The sequence below is a fragment of the Apostichopus japonicus genome, chromosome 21, assembly GCF_037975245.1.
Source record: "Apostichopus japonicus isolate 1M-3 chromosome 21, ASM3797524v1, whole genome shotgun sequence".
Taxonomy (NCBI): domain Eukaryota; kingdom Metazoa; phylum Echinodermata; class Holothuroidea; order Aspidochirotida; family Stichopodidae; genus Apostichopus; species Apostichopus japonicus.
In genome coordinates this window covers 927,687-937,495 of record NC_092581.1, presented here as the reverse complement: position 1 = coordinate 937,495, position 9,809 = coordinate 927,687, and the positions used below count along the sequence as shown (strand labels likewise).

Below are 9,809 nucleotides of genomic sequence, written 5' to 3'. Positions count from 1 at the left end.
GCATTCTGTTACATTTCATTTTTACGTAAGTGTTAAAAGAACCCAAGTGGGAATTGATTATCTGAATTTCTCATGTCACAGTCTTAAGAAATTGAGAATGCACTATTATTTATCCCTATGCACGTAAATTCAAACCCCGTGTTTGTGATCCCGGGCCTATATGACCACACTCAACTCTACACACGCCTACTCTACAATGAAAGTACCGTCATTTTGTCATAATAATTATAATCTGTTAACTCAGAAACATACTGGTATATACCCTATTAGTCAAGTGTTTCTTTACTTCCGTTGCCTTAGTCAACTCTACCGCAATCGAAAACGAATCGAGGTTCAATTTACTTACAAAGAAATGCAATAAAACGGGTTGGGCATTATACAGTTCCAAAAGTTATAGCTTAAAATTTAACCGGTGACAGAATTTTACACGGACCCAGGCTTATCGATATCACAGAAGGATAACACTTTTAATAAGAATTTAAATAATTTCTTTTTAGTCATAAAATATTCATTTTGATATGTCGCAGACTTTCAGAAGCATGACTGCTCTTTGCCCGGTTTGAATATCTGTAACACTATTCCATTTGGAGAAATGATGATCCTTTAAACAGCTGAGGCTCATCAATAAATTGACTGGACTAGTTAGTCTAATACACAGACCATTGATTGGTCAGTTCCCCAGATGCAAGAGCAAAAAACTCGATGGGAACGAGACTTTTATTACCTGAAATGACGGCTTAACGATAAGGACAAATAATGTTGAATGACGTCCAATTGGTGATCTGTTGTTTATATAAAGAACATATATATTGGTTGAGTTGTTAGAATTTATGTAAACATTTAGTCCTTACTACGAGTAGCCGACGTAATCATGAATTCAGGGTTAGTGGAGCATTCCAGAGTTTAAGCCCGAATAGTTGTAGTGATATTGTTAAAACTCATTTGTGTTTCTTTTTTTTAGGACTAACTTTTCAAGACTAAAATTATGTCCATAGTCATCCTTCGATTTACAACTTTGGATAAACCACATAGCGTCATATATATTTGTATAAACCATGAACGTTTGATTTCCGGGTTATGGTATATATTAACTAACCATGCACATTTCCATATATGGTGATTATGTTAGGATTTGATACCAATCAGTGGCGTAGGAAGGCACTTTTGAGTGGGGGGTCTGAAGACTGATGGCCGGCCTGGGGGAGGGGTCTAAGGGGAGGGGTGTCCCCCTCCCCTTTGGAATTTTTTGCATTTCCAGGTGGCCTCAGATGCAATTTGGTGCAATATAGCACACTTCAACACCCACTCCATTTTGTAAACTTAATTTTGTATTTTCACCTGGCCTTAGATGCAATTTGGTGCTCCAAATGAGATTTTTTTCTCATTTGGAAATGAAAAAGGGGTTTTCTGACTTGCGGAGCGGGGGGGCGGAATGATACTTCCGCCCTTCCACATTTTTCACTGGGGGGGCTGGCGCCCCCCCAGCCCCCCCGGTTCCTACGCCCTTGATACCAATATATATATCCAATAACAGTGATAATGCTTTACTTCATCCTGAATGTTATCGATGATGTCCTTTCAGTGGAATGATGACAGCATGTACAATGGATTGTCTTTCTTATTATATACAAAGGATGCATCAGGAAGGAATAAGGTTGGGAAGTGCAGGGACAGTATATTGGGGTATACCTGCAATCATGTCAGACTCATGTATAACATGGAACAAATGTCTACCCCCCCCCCACCCCCTCGGCCACCCCCAACCCTGCAGGCTGCAGAGAGAGACTATTAACGCTGCTCTGCTTGAGCGCGAATTACATTTTGTCCGTTGTACTTATTCAAAATCTGCCTAAAATACTTCGTTTTATTATATCATCGCTCCCATAGGGAGGATGAGATATTGTAGTTCCTTTGCCACTTGGGCCATATACAGCAATATCAACAGTTGTCATGGTAATGGTCAATTTTTCCTGAGTAGCTATATACTCTCGGGGGTAACCTATGGTGGGGTACCCCAGGTTGATCGGAATTCAATAACTGATCAATGGAGGAGTCAAAACTTGTCCGTGACCAGGGGGTAAACATTAAGCACTACCAAACTATGTAATTGCCATGGGAACCGAGCTCACAGGTCACGTGGTTAAAGGTCAAGTGTATATTTTAGCGCAATTTTGTGTCAAAAACTCCTCTTAAACAGCTTGATTTTTTTCAAGGAAAGGTACCCCAGGGTGAACCCTTGAGTCTCCCGGGAATATTTTAATCACTGTTTGCTGGCGATGAGATATGCAACTCAGTGGATTGCCAGCTTGTTTTCGTTTTGTTACAAATAAAAAAACACATAGTAAATGGAGTCTTTATTTTGCGAGAAAGTTGTGCAAAAACGGGGAAATGCGAAGAATTTTCTATATGAGCATACAAAGCTCTTCGGAAGTAGCATATACTTATGAGCGAGTTCTTTGAATACCCTAGATAAAAAAAAAACATTTCTCCAATATTATATATTGACTTCCATGCCACAGGCACGTAGTCAGAATTTGAATTTTCTTCTTTGAAGGGCTGATGTTCGCCCATAGAGGAATTGATTTATGTTTTATTTTAAAATAAGGAGGGTTAATTGAGAGAACGCTTGTGTAGTATGGTACCGTACATGTGTATACGACTTTGCGTGCGTGTGTTATGAAAGGTGAGCAATTTGGAAGAAAGTTTGATTTTTCTTCTTTTGGGTGGGGGGTGGGGTGGGGGAAAGTCCTCACCTCCCTCTAGGGGTTACGGCCCTACCCTTCCATGCACTTGAGTGATTCTCAGTATGACACGCGTCCTCTGGAACGGATAGGCCTTATCGATATACCTTTCTGAGGAGACACGAGCTATAATAGATCTTTAATCTATTGTTCATTCATACTTAGTAAAGATTCTTAAATCCTATTGGTCCATTCAGGTCAGCTGACCGTGGTTAATCCTGTGAGTAACGCACGGTAAAATTACGGGGCATCACTTGAATAAATCTTTGGTTATATGTAACCAAAAATGTTTTGTTTTATGATTTTCCCCCCACACAAATGGTAGTGTATGAATGAACGGGGTTAATCAACGGTCTAGCGTGCGTTACTCACATGATTAATGCACTCCGGGTGTTAATGCTATCGCTGGATGCACTCGGGCTCCGCCCTCGTGCATCGCTTGCATTATCCCCCGATCGTGCATTAATCCTGTGAGTTACGCACGCTAGACCGTTGATTAACCCCTTATTTACGTTGATCGGGTTATATTTCCGTGATAATGGATATGTAATGCACACACACAAAAATCAAACGTTTCATTGAAAACTCCTGATTTGATAAGTGCTTGTTATTAGGTACTATAGGCCTATAGTATATGGAAATACGCATGACTGAGTTCAAACGGAACCAGGCCGTCGCAGACTACTCCGCACCCAGCCCGGCTGTAGTAGCCGTACCCTGCCGAGGCCATTGTCTTGTACTCCAAATGTTATGTAAGTAGGATCGTAATATTCGGCATAACTTTTTTACTAATAGGGTTGTGAATGAGTGGAACGGTTTGCCTGAGAAAATTGTACTTGCAAGTAGTGTGAATGGGTTTAAGAATGCTTTGGACAAGCACTTTAAGGATTGTAATCGGGTCTGAGTGTTTGTGTCTTCAGTTTTTTGTTCTCTTCTATAGGGTCCTAGATTGATGCTTTCTTTTTATTATCCTTTCTTTTCTACTTTGACCCAGAGTTATTTAAAGGGCCATGTATATATACAGGAGTGGTATTACTTCATTCGTCATCGAGTTTCAAGTGCGATGTCAGTTGAGGGTATTTGTGTGGGGGGGTATACACATTTACAGGAGTGGAATTACTTCATTCGTCATCGAGTTTCAAGTGCGGTGTCAGTTGAGGGTATTTGTGTGGGGGTGGGGAGGGGGAATCAACCATACGAGAAATGATTCTCATTCGTCTGGGAAAGATTTTCCTGAATCCTGACTCCATAAGTTAAACTCTATTGATTTTATTGACCCCGTAAAATTAGCAACCCTCTTACATGTTTTGTTGTTGTTCTGTAACAAAGTTAGTAGCGTCTCCGGTTACCTTTGAATAGTTAATTTCGATTTATTTCGATTTATTTTAAACCAGCATAAATATAAAATATTTATAAATAGGTGTACATCAAAAAACAGTTCTTGTTAAGATTAAACAAATGATATGGTAAATGGTAAGTGAAAGAAATAAGATTGTTAAATGGTTTAAACATAGAATGATGAAACAGTCATTACTGAAACTATAATAAAGGTTCTAAACTATCAAATTGTATAAACATTGCTGCACGGTATATGAACGAATTTCTATACAGTTGAATTCTATATTTGGGCAAGATATTTGGATTTCTGAGGGTTCTGGTTGTCTTCACTAGATGACTCATGAGTGGGACATGCAGTGGGTGTTTTTCGTCATTCCTGATTTTTTTCTGTCATTCTGACGAAGTCTCTCCTATCAGCTCCATTTACTTCCTCTCTTAATGATTGATAGTCGATATGCAGTATTTGTGATGCATACTTAGGGAATTTTATCAGTCTGGATTTATCTTTAGCGGAAATTGCAGTGATACCAGACAGGTACAGCATATATAATGTGTGGCAAGATGGAAGAACGGAAAACACTCTCCTTTGCACCTTCATTGAAGAAAGATACTACGTAAGCCAAGCTGGACAGTATGTAATACACTTTACTCAATGCCTTCGATATATGACAACTGAATGTCAGGTTATCATCTATGCATACCCCTAAGTAGTCACTCTTTGACGTTCGCTCTACCTTCGACCCATGTATTTCAACCCTACTTGATCCTGCCGATAAGATACCTTCGTGCTTTATGCTAGCGTTAGCAAAGCACATTTCCTTGGACTTTGCTGGATTGAGCAGTAGATTCTTCCGATCACAGGTTGAGACTATATCATTCACTGAACTCTGATAATTTGACTGATCATTGGCAAACGAACTCTTCGATATTCCACAGGATATTGCGGTGTCGTCAGCATATTATGGTCATTAGATCTAATCTCATCAGTGTATAAAGTGAACTATATAGCAGACAATGGACCTCCCTGGGGCACACCAACACTGATATCAGACCTGTTCGATAGTCCTTTCTCCAACTTAACTTGGCGTGACCACCCTGTTAGGAAATGAGCTATAGCCAGTGTAGAAGCCATGTTTCAGGAATAAATCCAGTAAGGTCTTTAATCAATTGATTGGGTAAGACTGTATTGAAAGCACTCGAGAAGTCTAGAAAAGGCACTTTCGATATAGTGGTTTCCTTGCTATTGATGTGCGTTACAATTTCATGTACAAGCAAGAGCGCAGCATCAACACAGGAGACACCCTTTCTGTAAGCAAACTAACGTTTATCCCCATACTGATCGATACTATACACATTATGAGTGACGCACCACGGTATAGGCCCCACGCCCTGATCATTAACATCATGTGTATTTCCTTGAGAACTTTGTTTGGAAATATTTGACAAAGTAGGCTGTCTAAATTCATTACTTTCTACTGCTTTTAATGCAAATACATGTCGCCTGAATACACACAATACAAGGCATCCTGTTTGGTTCATTTGCTCTAGGTATACATGCAATTAAATAAAAACAAACTTATCGACCAGACACTTTATTCTTATGTTTTTAATTGGACTTATACAAAATGCAAATGGTAACAAGAAATTTTACCAAACCTAATGCAAAAACATATAAAACAGGTGCTTTCAGCATATATATATATATATATATATATATATATATATATATATATATATATATATATATATATATATATATATATATATATATATATATATATATACCTACCAAGCGAAGGTAATTTAATTACTTATGGTCAGTGTGATTTAGGAAAGCGATATTTACAAAACGATATTTCTCATATTGTTTTGGATTGATACAGTTAATTTAGTCATCACTGAGATAAATGGATTTACCCATAACGTCCAAGATGTTTAGGAAAACAGTCTTTGTGTTATAAAATGATGACTTGTATCTCTTAGAAGTCTGCACGTACTCGTCGTATTCTGGGGCGCCCGGCCAGCCGAGATCATCGGCGATGATGACGGTACCTTTACGGAGATGGTTATTCTTCTCAATTAGCTTAAGATCCCGACAGTAGAACGGCTTGTGATGATCAATAAAGACGAAATCGAATTTATCCAACGAGTAACGATTCCGTAAAGTAGGAATAACTTCGCCAGCATCTCCGCAGAGAATAGTGATCTGTGCAGTACGAAATAAAACAGGATTAGGTTATATTAATATTTTTTTTATAGATTTAAGCAATGTTTACATATATATATTTGTGTTACCTTTACAGACTTATGTAAATGAAATGATATTACGGATTCATGGCTTTTGTTAAATTTTAATGTTCATATGGCGTAATTCTACTATACCAAACAGCCATCGTCAAAGTCATTCTCACCGTCACCATCATGATCATCATCGTGATCATCATCGTGATCATCATCGTGATCATCATCGTGATCATCATCGTGATCATCATCGTGATCATCATCGTGATCATCATCGTGATCATCATCATCATCATCATCATCATCATCATCATCATCATCATCATCATCATCATCATCATCATCATCATCATCATCATCATCATCATCATCATCATCATCATCATCATCATCATCATCATCATCATCATCATCATCATCATCTTGCAGATCATTGGATTGATATGGTCAAGCCACAATCTTTTTGTCCAGATTAGATAAAGTCATGTATTTTACAAAAAATTAAGACAAGTAAAGGACGCTGTTTCATATTCTCACCTTGTGATCCATCTTAGCGTATTGGATAAGCAATCTCGCTGCCTGTGCATAGTTAGAGTCAAATTCGACGGTGTAAACTTTGCCGTCTTCTGGGAGGAGGGAGGCGAGAAGTATGGCGGAATAACCAGAGTATGTACCAAGCTCAAGACACATCTTTGGTTTGATTTTCGACACGATGTCACAGAAAACTTTCCCTGTTGAAAATAGACAACCAGAGAATATCATATACGATAAGAAACTAAATATTTTAATAAACATATATATATATATATATATATATATATATATATATATATATATATATATATATATATATATATATATGTACATCATCATAGGTTACATGATGACGTCATAAACATTATAAGCTTTTTATGATCTTCTTATGTTGGTTTATGACGAGCTATTTAAAACATCTTGCCTTCTACTGTGATGCATTTAAAGAAAAAACACATATTTGTATCTCTTATCAGGCTTGTTAATGTAAACGTTTCTTTTACTATAGCAAACTAATTAATTAATTTATTATGAGTTATATTTCTACTATTAATTAAGCTTTCAAATATGCTTACATCAAATAAATAGAATAAATTAAATGTTACCTTTTTCTCCACCGAGATGCATAATCCACTCCTTCTCAACACAGTACTTGTCACAAGCTGCCAAGATACTAGGAATGTCGCCCTCTTTCGCCACCGACTTGACAAAAGTTAAAAGCCTGTCTGGCTCAGTACTCCGATAAGCAAAATTCCTCAACCTCCTGTACTGCATGGCCCAATAAACAGCGTTGAGCTTCCAAAGTGGTAAGCCAATTAGATGAGGAACATATTCCTATTTGGAGAAAGATAACATAATTTAATAACATAATATATGATAAGGAATTCTGATTCGCTTCTCCCACCTCCTGTCTACTTATATTTCACGTTAATTGTTTTTCTCAACGACCTGTCGCGTCACGTCCTTTGATTTGCCATCGAACTCATTTTTTTTTTTTTTTTGTATTCACGGTGTTTATAACTATTACAAATGCTATATAGCTTAATAACTAATAATAATATATTTATAAAAGTGCAGCAATATCCATCATTACAATGTTCACAGGGAGCTATTACAAAATTACAAACCTTTTAAAGTTAGATAGTTGATAGATTTAAAAATCTATCAAGATCTTCTATTAATATTCTGTTAATAGAATTAAGATGATTTTGGTTTTATGTTAAAGTACTACTGACACCTAGTCAATTTGCCCCATATTCGGCACAACATTCTTTGTTGAAACTTTTCCAAAAGGTCATTTCGTTTCCAAGATATATATATTTGAAGTTAAATCTGGGGAAACTATGACGTAGAGTGTTGTTCTTATCAAAGTTTCTTAGTTTAGCCCTTAACTAAGTTAACCCCTTATTACCAGTCCGCATATATCATTTAAATGATGTGATGTTCCTCTGTTCAAAGAAGACAATAAAATACTTCAAATTTAACCTTAGGCCACAAACCTGTGTTAGTGTCCTTGGAACGAAGTTTTTAAGAACAAAGGGATAATATAACAGAAAATTAGGCAGTCACCCATTTACATAATCAATGTGCATAATTAGCTAATGTTTATTCGTAAATAAAACTAGGTTTTAGACTTGTAAACTGTTAAATTTTTCATGGAGTTGCAGCTATTTTCATGATTTCTAATGCCTATTAGAGTGATTAGGACAAAGTTGTTTGCAAGTAGTGTGAATCGGTTTAAGAATGCTTTGGACAAGCACTTGAAGTATTGTAATCAGGTCTGAGTGTTTGTGTGTTCACTTTTTTCCCCTCTCCTATAGGGTCCTTGATGGGGACTTAAGGTGTCCCTCCTGATCCCTTTTTTCTACTAAACTAAGCTAAACAAGTGTCCGTAGACCTATAAAAGTGCAGGTCTGACTTTAACTTCTTAGTATATCAGCAAAATATTAACATTGTTATTACTACAGCGTTTACGGTTATTGTATCGCGAGTTATATTGCTATACGATAGCCTAGCGAAGCTGAAGAATGTTATAAAGGTCTATATAACGAAAATACAATAAATTAATATAGACTTACCGTACTCATGTTGATACAAGTCTTGTTTAACAAGTATTCGCAGTTAAATATTAGAAATATCTTCGTTTTCCCCAAGCTTCTTCTAAACTGAGAATTCTCCTTTGTTTGGACTTATTGCAGATACACCATGCCGATCGAATGGTAAGTTTAACAGGTTATTAATCCAGATGGCTGTTAGTGGATGTGTACGTGAGACATGTAATACAAGTACAGGTCGATCAAAGGACGTTTTATACTGTTGACACCACTCATATCTTATGCCGGTACTCTTTAAATGAATGCTTCCGTGAATACAATGCACCAAATAAAAGAGATTTAAGACGACAAAGAAACAGTAGAATACTTTGAAGAGGGACGGTATTTATTAAAACAGTTAAAGAAATAACAGTCTTGCTGGTCTCAAGTATGGAGCAATGCCATAGGAACGGAAATAGGTCGTACTTGTAATAAGTTCTTACATGATAGGTGCAGGTAGGTCGTCTGAAATATCAGAGCTTTACGGGACACGCACTGGTTACGTTCAAGTCGAATTTATTTATTTAATTTATTTATTTTATTTCAACTTTATTTTAAGAGGGTAGCTCGTTTAGCAATAGCTAATCTTCCACGAGGCCCTCTAATAAGACATATAATAATATAAACTGTATGAACATTTAAGAAGTCATAAATACATTAATAATGCTTAATAAAATAGTTTTAAAAAAAGCGTGTACAGAGTAAAGAAAATTAAGAAATTTGCTAAAAATAAAAGTGAAGTAGGCCTAAACAATATCAGATACTAGGCGTTTAAAATGGTTAAGATTTCTTGCTGATTTTACTTTTTGATCTAGTTTGTTCCAGTCTTTTGCGGCAATGCATGAAAAACGGTTGTTATAAA

At 36.7% G+C, this 9,809-nt stretch overlaps 1 protein-coding gene across 1 annotated transcript; it reads right to left on the bottom strand.

The window, feature by feature from the left end:
• Nucleotides 1–4,100: 4,100 nt before the first annotated feature.
• Nucleotides 4,101–9,176, bottom strand: LOC139963084 (catechol O-methyltransferase A-like). The gene is made up of 4 exons (XM_071963594.1): nucleotides 8,933–9,176; nucleotides 7,460–7,688; nucleotides 6,858–7,051; nucleotides 4,101–6,285 (listed from the first exon to the last, which is right to left on the bottom strand). The coding sequence occupies exons 1-4, from the start codon at nucleotides 8,939–8,941 to the stop codon at nucleotides 5,968–5,970; spliced, it is 750 nt and encodes a 249-aa protein (XP_071819695.1). The 5' UTR covers nucleotides 8,942–9,176; the 3' UTR covers nucleotides 4,101–5,967.
• Nucleotides 9,177–9,809: the final 633 nt, after the last annotated feature.

Excerpts from the sequence above, each read along its gene's own strand:
- LOC139963084 (XM_071963594.1), bottom strand. Across the intron at positions 7,052-7,459 it reads GCATCTCGGTGGAGAAAAAG|GGAAAGTTTTCTGTGACATC; the intron begins GTAACATTTAAT and ends TATTTTCAACAG. Across the intron at positions 6,286-6,857 it reads ACGCTAAGATGGATCACAAG|ATCACTATTCTCTGCGGAGA; the intron begins GTGAGAATATGA and ends CGTACTGCACAG.